Here is a 17,407-nt window from a genome sequence, read left to right on the forward strand (position 1 = left end):
TTGATCCCCAACTCCCGACTACGGGGGTCTTTGTTGGGAAGGGGTGCTTGGGGGCTGGAGTGGAAGCACTCCTGCTCCTTCAGGCCCGCAAGCAGTGCTGTAAGGGCACGTACCTTCTCCCTGAAGCTGTCTCGCCTCCCTTCAGCTGCTGGGTTTCCCGAGGCCTGGGAAGCCCAGCCGGCTGGGGTTAAACCTGCAAAACAGGTTAACTCTGAGGCTGCCAGCCTTATTATAATATTTAAATGGCTAACCCGCCTCCTGGTTGTCTGCCCCCCGCCCCCGTCCCACCTCCATTAAACCCAGAAGTGGGCGGGCTGGGGTCGGGTTTGAGATTTATCAAATTTTAACATCTCACGCGATCCCAAACCCACCCATTTTTGGGGGTTAAAATTCAGCCCTAAGGTTGTAGATTTTGGTGCGGGTAACGTTAACGGGACGAGACAAAGACGGACAACAGCAAACTGGTCAAAACCGTTCTCGGGTAAAACTACAGGTGAACAGTGGGAGGTGTTCAAAAAAGAATTTAGCTTAATACAGGACCAATGTATACTCCTCAGGGGAAAGAGCTCTACTGACCCAATAAAACAGCCATGGTCAACTAGAGGTGAGAGATAACATAAAATTAAAGGAAAGAGCGTACAAAAGTGCAAAAAATAGTGTAGATCCAGGGGACTGAGCGAGATAAACAGCAAAGGAAGACAAAAAGACATTAGAGCTGCAAAAAGAGAATATAAAAAGAAACTTGCGAGGGATATCAAGATTAACAGAAAAAGTTTATACAATTATAATAGAAGAAAAAGGGTAGTCAAGAGTAATGTGGGCCCTTTAAACAGCTGTGGGTAATACTGCAAATAAAAATAAGGAAATGGCAGACTTGTTGAATAATTACTTTGTGTCAGTCTCACTGTAGAGGAAGAGGATAATAAACCTGACATTCCAGGGAAACTAATAATGAATCAAGGACTGGAACTCACTAACGTTAATGTTAGCAAGAAAACAGTCTTCTTCTTCTTAGGCAGTCCCTCGGAACCGAGGATGATTGCTTCCACATTAAAAATGAGTTCTCAGGTGACTGATGAGTCCAATGCGGGACCTACAATCTGTCACAGGTGGGGCAGACGGAGGTTGAAGGGGCGGGTGGGTGGGGTGCTTGGGTTGACGTGCGCTCCTTGCGCTGCCTGCGCTTGGCTTCCGCTTGCTCCCGGCGAAGAGACTCGAGGTGTTCGGCGATTTCCCGGATGCTTCTCCTCCACTTTGTCCGGTCTTGGGCCAGGAATTCCCAGGTGTCGGTGGGAATGTTGCACTTTTTCAAGGAGGCTTTGAGGGTGTCCTTGAAGCGTTTCCTCTGCCCACCTGGGGCTCTCTTGCCGTGTCGGAGCTCCGAGTAGAGCACTTGTTTTGGGAGTCTCGAGTCTCGTGTCTTAGTATTAGAAAAATAACAGCACTAAAGACTGACGAATCCCCAGGACCCACTGGTTTCCACCCCAGGGTCTTAAAGGAAGTAGGTGAGGAAATTGCAGATGCTTTAGCCATAATCTTCCAAAGTGTGATAGCAAAATACTGCAGATGCTGGAAATCCAAAATAACAACAGAAAATGCTGGAAAAACTCAGCAGGCCAGGCAACATCCGTGGAGAGAAAATAGAGTCGACGTTTCGGGTCAAAACCCTTTATTAAGACTATAAAGAGGAACAGTGAATGAAATAGATTAGGAGGCGGGCTGGGAGAGATGTCTCTTCTCTTTTGTTCTCTCCCAGCCCGCCTCCTAATCTATTTCATTCCTGGTGCCTCTTTATAGTCTTAATAAAGGGTTTTGACCCGAAACGTTGATTCTGTTTTCTCTCCACGGATGTTGCCGGGCCTGCTGAGTTTTTCCAGCATTTTCTGTTGTATCTTCCAAAGTGTTCTCGATTCAGGAATTGTCCCTTTAGATTGGAAAATTGCAAATGTAACTCCATTATTTAAGAAAGGCTAGTGAGAGAAACCAGGAGGTTATAGATCTGTTAGTCTAACATCTGTTGTGGGGAAGTTATTGGAATCTATAATTAAGGACAGAGTGACTGAGCACTTAGATAAAATTGAGCTGATTAGAGAGAGCCAACATGGATTTGTAAAGGGTAGGTCATGTCTAACAAACCTCATTGAATTTTTTGAGGAAGTAATTAAAGTAGTTGACAGGGGAATGGCTATGGATTAAAAACAGAAACTGCTGGAAATATTCAGCAGGTCAGGCAGCATCTGCTCTCACCCCTTCCCCTCCCTCCCGGAACCACGATAGGGTTCCCCTTGTCCTCACCTTTCACCCCACCAGCCTCCACATTCAACGGATCATCCTCTGCCATTTCCGCCACCTCCAGCATGATCCTACCACCAAACACATCTTCCACTCCCCCCCTTTCACAACTCCTTCCGTGACACCCTGGTCCACTCCTCTATCACCAACACCCCTTCACCTTCCTACGGCACCTTCCCGTGCAAACACAGGAAATGCAACACCTGCCTTTTTGCCTCCTCCCTTCCCACTGTCCAGGGCCCCAAACACTCCTTCCAGGTGAAACAGCGATTTACTTGTACTTCTTGCAATCTAGTATACTGTATTCGCTGCTCACGATGCGGTCTCCTCTACATTGGGGAGACCAAACGCAGATTGGGTGACCGCTTTGCGGAACATCTCCATTCAGTCCATAAGGGTGACCCTGAGCTTCCAGTTGCCTGTCACTTTAATTCTCCGCTTCACTCCCACTCTGATCTCTCTGTCCTCGCCCTCTTACACTGTCCCAATGAAGCTCAACGTAAACTCGAGGAACAGCACCTCATCTTTCGATTAGGCACTTTACAGCCTTCTGGACTCAATATCGAGTTCAACAATTTCAGACCATAACCTCGGCCCCGATCATTTTTTATTTCTTTTTTTCTTTTTTCTTTCTCTCTCTCACATGGCAGCTGTTGATCATCCTGCCATCACCATTTACACCTCATCTAGTCATATTTTGTTTCTTTACTTGTCCCATTACCATCTCCTTTTGCCTCGCACCATCATCCCTTTTGTCTCTCAATCTCTTCTGCCTTCCACCCTATCACAGACCTTCCCTTTCGTTCTTTCCTCCCCTTCCCCTTCTCCCTGCCCCTACACTTGCTTAAAAACCTGTTACATCTCCAACTTTTTCCAGTTCTGACAAAGGAGCATCCACCTGAAACGTTAACTCTGTTTCTCTCTCCACAGATGCTGCCCGACTTGCTGAGTATTCCCAGCATTTCCTGTTTTTATTTCAGATTTCCAGCATCTGCAATATTTTGCTTTTGTATGAATGTCTATGGATGTAGTTTATATGGAGTTCCAGAAGACATTAGATAACGTTTCACATGAGGGACTGAGAGCTAAAATTAAAGCTCATGGAATGCATTTGGGGAGGGCTAGCAAGGAAAGGAATACACATTAAATGGTAGGACACTGAGTAGTGTAGAAGAACAGAGGGGCCTTGGAGTGCATGTCCACAGATCCCTGAAGGTAGCAGGACAGGTAGATAAGGTGGTTAAGAAGGCATACGGGATACTTGCCTTTATTAGCCGAGGCATAGAATATAAGAGCAGGGAGGTTATGCTTGAACTGTATAAAACACTAGTTAGGCCGCAGCTAGAATACTGCCTGCAGTTCTGGTCACCACATTACAGGAAGGATGTGATTGCACTAGAGAGGGTGCAGAGGAGATTTACGAGGATGCTGCCTGGGCTGGGGAATTTTAGCTATGAGGAAAGATTGGATAGGCTGGGGTTGTTTTCTTTGGAAATGAGGAGGCTGAGGGGAGACAATATTGAGGTGTATAAAATTACGAGGGGCCTAGATAGAGTGGATAGGAAGGACCTGTTTCCCTTAGTAGAGAGGTCAATAACCAGGGGGCAGAGATTGAAAGTACTTAGTAGAAGGATTACAGAGGAGTTGAGGAGAACTTTTTTCACTCAGAGGGTGGTGGGGGTCTGGAACTCACTGCCTGAAAGGGTGGGAGAGGCAGAGAACCTCATCACATTTAAAAAGTACTTGGATATGCGCTTGAAGTGCCGTAACCCACAGGGCTACAGACCAAGAGCTGGAAAGTGGGATTAGGCTGGAGAGCTCTTTGTCGGCCGGCACGGACAAGATGGGCCGAATGGCCTCCTTCCATGCTGTAAATTTCTATGATTCTAAGAATTGAAGGCAAATTATTGACCTGGTTAGGGGATTGGTTAGGCGGTAGAAGACAGAGAGTAGGAATAATGGGTATCGAATTAGAAGGAAGTGACTAGTGGTGTCCCGCAAGGATCTGTTCTGGGGCCTCAACTATTCACTATAATTATTAATGACTTAGATAACACAATAGAGAGCTATATATCTAACTTTGCCGACGACACAAAGATTGGTGGCATAGTAAGTAGTGTCAACGGGAGCATAACATTACAAAGAGACATTGATAGATTCAGTGAGTGCGCAAAACTGTGGCAGATGGATTTCAACACAGGTAAGTGTGAGGTCATCCATCTTGGACATAAAAAGGATCGATCTCAGTATTATTTAAATGGTGACAAGCTAGGAATAGCGGCGGTCCAAAGAGACTTAGGGGTCCATGTACACAGATCACTCAAATGTAGTGGTCAGGTACAAAAAATTATCAAAGAGGCTAATGGAATAGTGGGCTAGAATATAAAAGGAGGAAGTTTTGCTACAGCTGTACAAAGCCCTGGTTAGACCACATTTTTTAAATTTGTTCTGGGATCTGGGCGTCGCTGGCAAGGCCAGCATTTGTTGCCCATCCCTAGTTGCCCTTGAGAAGGTGGCGGTGAGCCGTCTTCTTGAACCGCTGCAGTCCGTGTGGTGAAGGTGCTCCCACAGTGTTGTTAGGGAGGGAGATCCAGGATTGTGACCCAGCGACGATGAAACAATGGCAATACTGTGTACAGTTCTGGGCACCACACCTTAGAAAGGATGTACTGGCCTTGGAAGGAGTGCAGCGCAGATTCAGCGGAATGTTACCAGGGTTCCAAGGGTTAGATTATGAGGAGAGATTACATAAACTAGGCTTGTATACCCTGGAATATAGAAGGTTAAGGGGTGATTTGATTGAGGTTTTTAGGATTTTGAAAGGAATTGATAGGGGAGATGGAAAGAAACTTTTTCTGCTGGTGGGGGAGTCTCGGACAAGGAGACATGACCTTAAAATCAGAGCCAGACCATTGAGAGAAGTTCGGAAAGACTACTTCATGCTCAGGGTGGGAGAAGTGTGGAACTCTCACCCACAAAAAGCAGTAGATGCTAGCTCAATTAATAATTTTAAATCTGAGATCGATAGGTTTTGCTAGGCAAGGGTATAAAGGGATCTGGAGCCAAGGCAGGTGGATGGAGTTAGGATACAGATCAGCCCTGATCTCATTAACAGGCTCAAGGGGCTCAATGGCCTCCTCCTGTTCCTATGTTCCTAAACTGTGGCAGATAGAGTTCAATGTGGGAAAGTGTGAGGTCATCCACTTTGGAGCTGAGAAAGTAAAATTGGAATATTTTCTCAATGGGGAGAGATCGGGAGTGGTGAGGAAGCGAAGGGAGTTTGGGTTTCTGGTACGGAAACCATTCAAAGCGCGTGCACAAAAAGTGATGAGAAAAGGTGATGGAATGTTGGTCTTTATCTCAAGGGGTCTGGAATACAAAGGGAGGAAATTGTGCTTCAGTTGTACAGAGCCTTGGCTGGATCCCATCAGGATACTGCGTTCAGTTCAGGGCACTGAGGGGGGCAACACAGATTCACCAGAATTATACCGGGGCTGAAAGTGTTAAATTAAGAGGACTCATGGCAGATACAATTTAATGTGGATAAGTGTGAAGTGATGCACTTTTGGAAGGATCAACATGGAGAGGTGGTATAATCTCAATGGTGCTATTTTGAGGGGGTGAAAGAGCAGAGGGACCCGGGGGGGCAGATTCACAAATCTTTAAAGGTGGCCGGGCAAGTTGATAAGGTGGTTAAGAAAGTGTATGGGATACTTGGCTTTGTAAATAGGGGCATTGAATACAAGAACAAGGAAGTTATGCTAAACCTTTACAAATCACTGGTTCGGCTCCAGCTGGAGGATTGTGTCCAATTCTGGGCACCGCACTTTAGGAAGGATGTCAAGGCCTTAGAGAGGGTGCAGAGGAGATTTACCAGAATGATACCAGGGATGAGGGACTTCAGTTATGTGGAGAGATTGGAGAAGCTGGGATTCATAGAATCATAGAATTTCACAGCACAGGAGGCCATTCGGCCCATCGTGCCTGTGCCGGCTCTTTGAAAGAGCTTTCCAATTAGTCCCACTCCCCAGCTTTCTTCCCATAACCCCGCCAATCAGTCCTCTTCAAATACATGTCCACTTGCCTTTTCAAAGTTCCCATGGAATCTGATTCCACCACCCTTTCAGGTAGTGCGTTCCAGATCTTAACAACCCTCTGTGTGAAATCATTTCTCCTCATCTCCCCTCTAGTTCTTTTACCAATGATTTTAATTCTGTGACCTCTGGTTACCGACCCACTTGCCAAAGGAAACAGTTTCTCCCTACTTGCTCTACCAAAGCCCCTCATTGTTTTGAATAATAGATAACCGGGAGTGAGTTACAGACTGGAATCCAATTGAGGGGCTCAGGGGGTTTACGTATAGAATAATGGATACCCAACAAGAGGGAAGGGTAAGGGAACCAAAGCAAGGGTTCCTTGGATGACGAGGGAGATAGAGAAGATGATGAAACAAAAAAAGAGGGTGTATGATGAATGTCAGGTGAATTCTTCAAGGGAGAACCAGAACAAATACAATAAGTTGAGAGGGGAAGTGAAGATGAAAATAAGATTGGCAAAGAGAGAATATGAGAGTAGAATGGCAGTTAACATAAAAGGGAATCCAAAAATCTTCTACCGACATGTAAACAGTAAGCGGGTAGTAAGAGGTGGGGTGGGGCCTATTAGAGACAAAGAAGGTGATATATGCTTGGAGGCGCAGGGCAAGGCTAGAATACTCAATGAGTACTTTGTATTGGTGTTTACTAAGGAGGTGGATGCTGACAAAATATCGGTAGAAGTGGCAAAGGCAGAAGCAATGGAAGGGGTGAAAATTGTTAGACAGGATGTACTAGAAAGGCTGGGTATGCTTAGAGTGGATAAGTCGCCTGGTCCAGATGGCTTGCATCCCAGGTTGCTAAGGGAATTGGGGAGGAGATAGCGGAAGGGCTTGCCATAATTTTCCAATCTTCCCTAGATGCGGGGGAGGTGCCTGAGGATTGGAAAGTGGCAAATGTGACACCGTTGTTCAAGAAAGGGTGTAAGGACAATCCTAGTAACTGCAGGCCGGTCAGTTTAACATCAATGGTGGGTAAAGTTTTAGAAACAATAATCAAGGAAAAAATTAATGGGCACTTGGAGAGGTTTAAGCTAATTAAGGATAGCCAACACGGATTTGTAAAAGGCAAATCGTGTTTGACTAATCGAATTGAATTTTTTGACGAAGTAACAGAGAGGATTGATGAAGGGAATGCAATGGATGTTGTCTACATGGATTTTCGGAAGGCATTTGACAAAGTACCACGGAAGTGGTGGAAGCGGAGACACTCGGGGCTCGATTTTACCAGGCCCGAGGAGGCGGGATTGGAGGCGTGTGAGGTGTTAAAATCGCCAAAAATGGTGGGCGGACCTGATCCCGCCTCCGAGCAATTTTCCCAAATGCGTGTTTTCTGACCCCCTTTCCATCCCAAGGCCCTTAACAACCACTTAATTGCCTCTATAATCCCATTTTGAGAGGCCTTTCCGATTTTTAGACATTCCCCCCATCCTACACGCCTCCCCTGGAACACGCCAGTGAATCCTGGCGGCCTCACAAGTGGATTGCTTACTAACAGCTGCAGCTCCACCGTTAAAAAGGAGTTTTCACCAATCATCATTTGCAGGTGGCAGAACTTTGTTGTTTCAGGTCTGGGGGAACTTTTAGCAGGCATACACAGTGTTGTGGAAGTTTGGAGCCGGACACCCATCTCCAGTGTGACCTCCTGGGAAACGCCTCTCGCCACCTTGACTAAGCGCTTTCTCAACTGAGACATATACCAGAAGCATGGCGACCATTTAATTCCTTTCCTCCTGGACATCAAATTCGGATGCAGACCAGCCGTGGCAGCAGCAGGACCCTGAACAACAGCAGCACCAACAGCAGGAGCAACAGCAGGAGTGCCAAGCTGCTGCTCACCCACCTGATGCTGCACAGGCCAGAAGGCGCCAGCATGTGACAACATTGCTGCCTGGGATGCAAGGGACGCACTCATCCTGGCCAGGTTTGCTTAGCCTGCACAATCAAACACTTTAGTCTCGCTCCTTCTTACCAGAGCATCGATAATGGACAAGAACCTGCGGAATCCTATCACTCTGATCACCATTCTGACAATCGCAAGGCACCCTAAGCCCTCAATGTGAAAGTCCCATTTGCGAAATGACACAAGCCACAACTTCAACAGTTTGCCATCAAAACACTTCATAATACAATCACAATCACAATGATGGCTGGTCCAAAAACAAAACAACACAGCACCCTTGTGACTACTTGTGCTTTATCTTCCACTTACACATGCTCCTACGTGGTGCTTCCCCTGTGGCTTCAGCAGATGTGGAGGCCCCTTGCTCACTCTCTTGCTGCTCCTGTCTCGACGCCTTTGGCGGGCGTCCTCTGGGGTGGTGAACCTGTGCAGGCTCGCCAACAGTCTGCTGCCCCTGCGGCTGTGCAGGGGCTGAGACGCCCATCTCAGTTGGGTGAGGACTCTGGTGGGGCTCTGACCGAGGGCATTGCTGTGGCATGGCCGTGTGAGCGCTTGGAAAGGAGCCCCCATTCCTTGTTGTCTGCCACCAACATCCCTCTCATGGGTCAGACCCACTTCAGAGGTAGCAAGTGGCTTGACAGCACCTTGCTGCACTGCAGGGGGGCCATGAGGACCCGTTTCTGCACTGGAAGTCCTACTCCAGAGGACTTGCATGAAGGTCTGGTTTGTTTGCTCAATAACTGACCATCGCTCCTCAAGAGATGTCATTCTATTCTGAACAATGACCATGTTTTCAATACCCTGGCGACTAAGCTCCTCCATGGATGCAGCCATCCTCTCCTCTACCGTAACCACCCTCTCCTCTACGGTAGCCAGCCTTACCATGGAGGTAGCCATCCTTTCCACGTAGGTTGCCATCCTTTCCACGTAGGTTGCCATCCTTTCCACAAAGGCTCTGCTCATGTTCACGATGGACTTCTCCATTCGCTGCACACTCGCAGCGACCCCAAAGACAAAACCTGCCAGAGACTCCTGCATCTGTTCCTGGAGTTCCAGCACCACTCTCTTTCTGGATGGACCCGGAGGCACAGGGTCGACATGCAGCGGAGCCGAGCTGGCAGAGTCCTGCGCCCTCCGACGAGGACTCTCCACTGCTGTTCCTGTCTCCACCATCTGTTGATGCTCACTTGTGAGCTGTGATACACCAGGTGACAACTCTACTCTATCTCGGGAAGATCCCACCGAGGTGTGAGTGTCTGCACTGGTGCTGGGTGCGCTGAATTCTGCTGACACTGCGCCCTCAGAGGTTGCAGCTTCCTCTGAGGAATCTGGAGGCTCAGGCTGTTCTTCCTGGATAGTGGGGACGGGGGCTTTCGATGGTCCTGTGGGGGAGTAAAGGAAAGATTTAGAGATGTGAGGTAAAGGGTGCATGGACATTGAATTGTGCAGATGATAAGTCAATCTGTTATAGCATCAGAATCATTATCAGTGACTCATGCAATGTCAATGAGAGAGATGCCAAACTATTCTGTCACCAGCTTGCTGTGATGCGCCCATCTGTCCGTCCCCCACTTGGGTATCCTCCTCGATCCCAGCAATTTCCAGGGCCGCCTCCTCCCAGGGGGTGAGCTGGGCTACTGAGGGTGGCCCTCCTCCTGTCCTCGCTCTTTCCCTCTTATTGTGAGCTCTCTTTTCCTGCAGTGAGTGAAACAAGTGGAGGTTGAGTGAGAATGAAGGAGTGAGTGTAGAGAATCCATAGCATAGATGCTTAGAAGGATACAAAGGACCCTCCCTGTGTGTTGTAAGTTGTTGTCATTGCGTCACAGTGATGGGGAGTGTGAGGGCCGCATAGTCGAATAGTTAAGTGAATGTGACCATAGAGAGGGAATGGGTAAAGGTGCAGGGATGTCAGTGTCAAGTGGGATGTGGAGGAAGAGGTTGGCAAAGCAGAGTACTGGTGAGGAGAGGCGATGGGGATCAGATTGAGGGTGATGGGAAAGTCATACTCACTTTTCCTGTGCAGAGAAGATCATGAAACCTCTTCCTGCATTGCAGCCAGGTTCTGCTCCATTGAAATGGAGTTGACCTCCTGGGCCACTTGTAACCACACAGTTTTTGTCTGCTGGGGTGGCTTTTTTCTCCCTGAGGAAGGGAACAGCACCTCCTTATTACAGCTGGCTCCGTACACCAGAGCTTGGAGGGAGGGCTCATCAAATCGAGGAGCACACTTTTGCTTGATCGTTGACATTTTCCACAATTCAACTCCTTCATATAAATTGCAGAGCCTTTGCAGTCTCCAGAAGAATCAAGGCTGCTTGCAGGCCTTAAATCCAACAGCATTGATGGCGTCAGCGAAGGCGACTTTCTGTATGAAAAGACTCATTGGGCCAGGGGTTCCCACACGCTGGAAATCAATTGCCCAATTAGGGGAAAATCACGCTTTTTCAACACATCACTTAGGAGTCGGGCTCCTGACACGATTTCCACCTGACACGCCCCAGCCCGCCCACACTGACACGCCCCAGCCCGCCCACACTGACACGCCCCAGCCCGCCCACAGACACGCCCCCGCCCGCCCACACTGACACGCCCCAGCCCGCCCACATTGACACGCCCCCGCCCGCCCACACTGACACGCCCCAGCCCGCCCACACTGACACGCCCCCGCCCGCCCACACTGACACGACCCAGCCCGCCCACACTGACACGCCCCAGCCCGCCCACACTGACACGCCCCCGCCCGCCCACACTGACACGCCCCAGCCCGCCCACACTGACACGCCCCCGCCCGCCCACACTGACACGCCCCAGCCCGCCCACACTGACACGCCCCAGCCCGCCCAAACTGACACGCCCCAGCCCGCCCACAGACACGCCCCCGCCCGCCCACACTGACACGCCCCAGCCCGCCCACACTGACACGCCCCAGCCCGCCCACACTGACACGCCCCAGCCCGCCCACACTGACACGCCCCAGCCCGCCCACACTGACACGCCCCAGCCCGCCCACACCGACACGCCCCCGCCCGCCCACACCGACACGCCCCAGCCCGCCCACACCGACACGCCCCAGCCCGCCCACACTGACACGCCCCAGCCCGCCCACACTGACACGCCCCCGCCCGCCCACACTGACACGCCCCCGCCCGCCCACACTGACACGCCCCAGCCCGCCCACACTGACACGCCCCAGCCCGCCCACACTGACACGCCCCAGCCCGCCCACACTGACACGCCCCAGCCCGCCCACACTGACACGCCCCAGCCCGCCCACACTGACACGCCCCCGCCCGCCCACACTGACACGCCCCAGCCCGCCCACACTGACACGCCCCAGCCCGCCCACACTGACACGCCCCCGCCCGCCCACACTGACACGCCCCCGCCCGCCCACACTGACACCGCCCCAGCCCGCCCACACTGACACGCCCCCGCCCGCCCACACTGACACGCCCCAGCCCGCCCACACTGACACGCCCCCGCCCGCCCACACTGACACGCCCCAGCCCGCCCACACTGACACGCCCCAGCCCGCCCACACTGACACGCCCCCGCCCGCCCACACTGACACCGCCCCAGCCCGCCCACACTGACACGCCCCCGCCCGCCCACACTGACACGCCCCAGCCCGCCCACACTGACACGCCCCCGCCCGCCCACACTGACACGCCCCCGCCCGCCCACACTGACACGCCCCAGCCCGCCCACACTGACACGCCCCCGCCCTCAATGTTTTCAAGGGGAGACTGGATAGGCACTTGAGGGAAATAAACTTGCAGGGCTACGGAAATAGAGCGGGGGAAATGGATCTGAATGGATTGCTCTACAGAGAGCCGGCACGGACTCGATGGGCCAAATGGTCTCCTTATGTGCTGTTATGACTCTATGATGTTAATCCAGCTTCCTCACACTGTCATTCAGTAACACCTCTCCCCACAGTGACCTGTGTTACTGACTGTATCTCTCCTGATGTGGGAGTACCTTCACTACACGGAGTAGTGGTTCAAGAAAGCAGCTCACCACCACCTTCTCCAGGGGCAACTAGGGATGGGCAATAAACGCTGGCCTTGCCAGTGATGCCCACATCCCATAAAAACGAATTTAAAAAAAAAATCCAGCTCCCTCACGCTGTCACTCAGTAACCCCTCTCCCCCAGCGCCCTGTGTTACTGACTGTATCTCTACTGATGTTAATCCAGCTCCCTCACACTGTCAATTCAATTCAATTCAAATCGCTTTATTGGCATGACAAGGTACATCTTATGTTGCCAAAGCATCGAAAAACATTCATGGTTGTACACAAAAATACAGATCTATCCATACAGTGTATAAACAGATATATCCCTGAGTGTATAAATATACATTCATATAATTTATATATACTCTTTTCTTATATTTAGTGGTTGTCCCTCTGTTTATGGCAAGCTGTAACATAGTGTGCCGCTAAGGTTACACAGTTTCTCTGTTCCCCTAGTAGGTATGGGAGTTTTTGGTCGTCATTCAAATTTCTGAATTCCGGGCATATTTTTGTGAATTTTGGGTAGAAATTCTCCCTTATGCCCTGATATTTTCTACAAGCTGTGAGGAAGTGCATCTCTGTCTCCACCACTCCCTGACTGCAGTGAGAGCATATCCTGTCCTCTCTTGGTAGCCGGGTCTGCCTGTGTCTACCTTTTTCGATCGCCAGGCTATGTTCACTAAGTCTGTACATTGTCAAGGTTTTTCTCAGTTTGCTATCCTTTACCATGGTCACTCAGTAACTCCTCTCCCCCAGCGCCCTGTGTTACTGACTGTATCTCTACTGATGTTAATCCAGCTCCCTCACACTGTCACTCAGTAACCCCTCTCCCCCAGCGCCCTGTGTTACTGACTGTATCTCTACTGATGTTAATCCAGCTCCCTCACACTGTCACTCAGTGACCCATCACCCCCAACACCCTGTGTTACTGACTGTATCTCTACTGATGTTAATCCAGCTCCCTCACAGTGCTGCATTGTATAAACCTTGTTTCTTGGACGACTCACTGCTCTCTGTGTCTGCTTTGACAGGTATTATGGAGGTATTTTCTGTGCGGATTGGGATCATTGGCATTCGAGGTGTGGTCACTCGGCTGTTTCTTGCAATCAACAGCCAAGGAATCCTGTATGGGTCGGTAAGTGCCACAACTCAAAATCAACAAATCCTCTCACCTTCCTCTCCCTACTTAGTGGGCAGGTGGAAACCAACAAAAGCTGCAAATGTCCCCTTCGATTGCAGCGTCTCCATCCATGCAACAGAAGGTCCCAGCATCGAGCACAGCTCGGTCAGTGTCCAACGGGAGACTCTCACTGGGGTACAGTTCCTGAAGGTGCTGACTCTCACTGGGATACAGTTCCTGAGGGTGCTGACTCTCACTGGGATACAGTTCCTGAAGGTGCTGACTCTCACTGGGGTACAGTTCCTGAAGGTGCCGACTCTCACTGGGGTACAGTTCCTGAAGGTGCTGACTCTCACTGGGGTACAGTTCCTGAAGGTGCCGACTCTCACTGGGGTACAGTTCCTGAAGGTCCTGACTCTCACTGGGGTACAGTTCCTGAAGCTGCTGACTCTCACTGGGGTACAGTTCCTGAAGGTGCCGACTCTCACTGGGGTACAGTTCCTGAAGGTGCTGACTCTCACTGGGGTACAGTTCCTGAAGGTGCTGACTCTCACTGGGATACAGTTCCTGAAGGCGCTGACTCTCTCTGGGGTACAGTTCCTGAAGGTGCCGACTCTCACTGGGGTACAGTTCCTGAAGGTGCTGACTCTCACTGGGGTACAGTTCCTGAAGGTGTTGACTCTCACTGGGGTACAGTTCCTGAAGGTGCTGACTCTCACTGGGGTACAGTTCCTGAAGGTGCTGACTCTCACTGGGGTACAGTTCCTGAAGGTGCCGACTCTCACTGGGGTACAGTTCCTGAAGGTGTTGACTCTCACTGGGGTACAGTTCCTGAAGGTGCTGACTCTCACTGGGGTACAGTTCCTGATGGTGCTGACTCTCACTGTGGTACAGTTCCTGAAGGTGCTGACTCTCACTGGGGTACAGTTCCTGAAGGTGCTGACTCTCACTGGGGTACAGTTCCTGAAGGTGCTGACTCTCACTGGGGTACAGTTCCTGAAGGTGCTGACTCTCACTGGGATACAGTTCCTGAAGGTGCTGACACTCACTGGGGTACAGTTCCTGAAGGTGCTGACTCTCACTGGGGTACAGTTCCTGAAGGTGCTGACTCTCACTGGGGTACAGTTCCTGAAGGTGCTGACTCTCACTGGGGTACAGTTCCTGAAGGTGCTGAGATTAGCAAAGAGCGCACAGACCGGGAGATGGATCCTGGCCTGTGTAGCTCAGTTATCGACTCCTCAGGAATTGGGGCATTGGGGAAATGCAGACGTGGTATTGAAGTAAAGCTGAGAGTGTGCAGTTCACATTGGGGCTGAACCTGTTCTGCTTGCGTTTAGGAGACGTTCACTGAAGACTGTCTGTTTAAGGAACAGCTGGAGGAGAATCATTACACAACTTACTCTTCACACACACATCCTCGACTCTACGTGGCGTTAACCAAGAGAGGGGGGGCTAAGAACGGGAGCAAAGCACGCCTCCACCACCCCAGCACGCACTTCATCCCGCGGCTGGTCCAGAACCCCTGGTCCCGGGAGCCCGCTCCATTCTAAACGACAGCGGGTTTTAGAACTCAAGTGTCTGGTGTACACCTTTATTTAAAACTTGTACAATGTCTGAGGGGCTCAGGACCTCATGAACTGCGAGAATGAAGTGGGCTATCCCCTTTTACAAAGAATAATTTGTTTAAATTATATTTAAATTTGAATTTGCACAAATAATAATACCCAGGTGGGATTTGAACCTCAGGATAGTCACTGCATGGTCCAGGGGGGCAGGGGGTTAACCAGTGGGTCGGGGGTGGGGGGGGTTAAGTAATGGGTCAGGGGAACCCATCAATGGTCAGTGTCCAGTCAGGCAGTGGGATCACAGTTTGAGTTCTGCTGCTGATGAAAATTTATTGAATAGACAATGAATAATTAATGATAATTAATGCATGCACATTGTGGGATATGGAAACAAAATGAGATTGTAATTTCACCTTTCAGATATTCCTCGATTCGGCAGTCCAAAATTGGGCTGTCCAATCCAAAAATGGGTGATCTGTCAATGGCCAAGGAACACCGGTCCCAGGCTTCCAAGAGCCCAGTGACTGGGAACCTGAGCTGGTGAATGCAGGGCTGAGACTCACAGCTCACAGATCCACTCATCCTAACAGTTCCTGCAGATTGGAGGGTGGCAAATGTAACCCCACTATTTAAAAAAGGAGGGAGAGAGAAAACAAGGAACTACAGATCGGTTAGCCTAACATCAGTCGTAGGGAAAATGCTAGAGTCTGTTATAAAGGATGTGATAACAGGACACTTAGAAAATATCAACGGGATTAGACAAAGTCAACATGGATTTATGAAAGGGAAATCGTGTTTGACAAACCTACTGAAGTTTTTTGAGGATGTACTGGTCGAATAGACAAGGGAGAACCAGTGGATGTGGTGTATTTGGATTTTCAGAAGGCCTTTGATAAAGTCCCACATAAAAGAGGTTAGTGTGCAAAATTAAAGCACATGGGATTGGGGGTAATATACTGGCATGGATTGAAAATTGGTTAACAGACAGGAAACAGAGAGTAGGAATAAATGGGTCTTTTTCGGGGTGGCAGGCGGTGACTAGTGGGGTACCGCAGGGATCAGTGCTTGGGACCCAGCTATTCACAATATATATCAATGATTTGGATGAGGGAACCAAATGTAATATTTCCAAGTTTGCTGACGACACGAAACTAGGTGGGATTGTGAGTTGTGAGAAGGATGCAGAGGCTTCAAGGTGATTTAGACAAGTTGAGTGAGTGGGCAAATACATGGCAGATGCAGTATAACATGGATAAATGTGAAGTTATCCACTTCGGTAGGAAAAACAGAAAGGCAGAGTATTATTTAAATGGTGATAGATTGGGAAATGTTGATGTACAGAGGGATCTGGGTGTCCTTGTACACCAGTCACTGAAAGCAAACATGCAGGTGCAGCAAGCAGTTAGGAAGGCAAATGGTACGTTGGCCTTCATTGCAAGAGGATTTGAGTACAGGAGTAAGGATGTCTTGCTATAGTTATACAGGGCCTTGGTGAGACCACACCTGGAGTACTGTGTGCAGTTTTGGTCTCCTTACCTAAGAAAGGATATACTTGCCATAGAGGGAGTGCTGCGAAGGTTCAGCAGACTTATTCCTGGGATGGCAGGACTGTTGTATGAGGAGAGATTGGGTCCACTAGGCCTGTATTCACTAGAGTTTAGAAGAATGAGAGGGGACCTCATTGAAACGTATAAAATTCTGACAGGGCTAGACAGACTGGATGCAGGGAGGATGTTTCCCCTGGCTGGAGGGTCTAGAACGAGGGGTCACAGTCTCAGGATATGGGATAGGACATTTAGGACTGAGATGAGGAGAAATTTCTTCACTCAGAGGGTGGTGAACCTGTGGAATTCTCTGCCACAGAAGGCTGTGGAGGCCAAGTCACTGAATATATTTAAGGAGATAGATTGATTTCTAGACACAAAAGCCATCAAGGGGTATGGGGAAGAGAGCAGGAATATGGTATTGAGATAGAGGATCAACCATGATCATATTGAATGGCGGAGCAGACTCGAAGGGCCGAATGGCCGACTCCTGCTCCTATGTTTCGATGTTTCTTCTATTCACTTGCAGTAAAGACAGGTTCTGTTGTGAGTTTTACCCAAGAAACTGTTTTTTCACTAGGATCGGAATGAAATACGTTGTGTCAAATATTCCCAATGCCATCTAGTTCTTTAATTTATTGCCGATGTTTGGCACTGTCTCTCAGCATTGTCACCGCACTCCTGGCTGATTCCTCACTCTCAGCTGTGTCTCATCGAGTTGTACAGCAGGGGCGATGCTTAGATTGTGTACTGGAAATGCAAACCCTTATATTTTTCACTGTAAACTAGGAATGATTTCGGACATAAATCTTTCAACAATGTTTTAGTCCAATCAATAATATTTTGCTCAATATGTTAGATTCTGGGGTAAGC

The 17,407-nt window shown here is 49.5% G+C and overlaps 1 protein-coding gene across 1 annotated transcript in view; it reads left to right on the forward strand.

Moving 5' to 3' along the window:
• LOC147107915 (fibroblast growth factor 4A-like) overlaps positions 1-15,164 on the forward strand; it is a 43,937-nt gene extending 28,773 nt beyond the window's left edge. Inside the window, exons 3-4 of the mRNA XM_086007443.1 lie at positions 13,337-13,440; positions 14,763-15,164. Of these exons, the coding sequence (XP_085863569.1) occupies positions 13,337-13,440; positions 14,763-14,975 (317 nt within the window). The 3' untranslated portion in view covers positions 14,976-15,164. The remainder of the gene's footprint in view (positions 1-13,336; positions 13,441-14,762) is intronic.
• Positions 15,165-17,407: the final 2,243 nt, after the last annotated feature.

Source organism: Somniosus microcephalus, chromosome 14 (genome assembly GCF_052327205.1).
Source record: "Somniosus microcephalus isolate GS21.2 chromosome 14, FLI_Smic_1.0, whole genome shotgun sequence".
Classification (NCBI taxonomy): domain Eukaryota; kingdom Metazoa; phylum Chordata; class Chondrichthyes; order Squaliformes; family Somniosidae; genus Somniosus; species Somniosus microcephalus.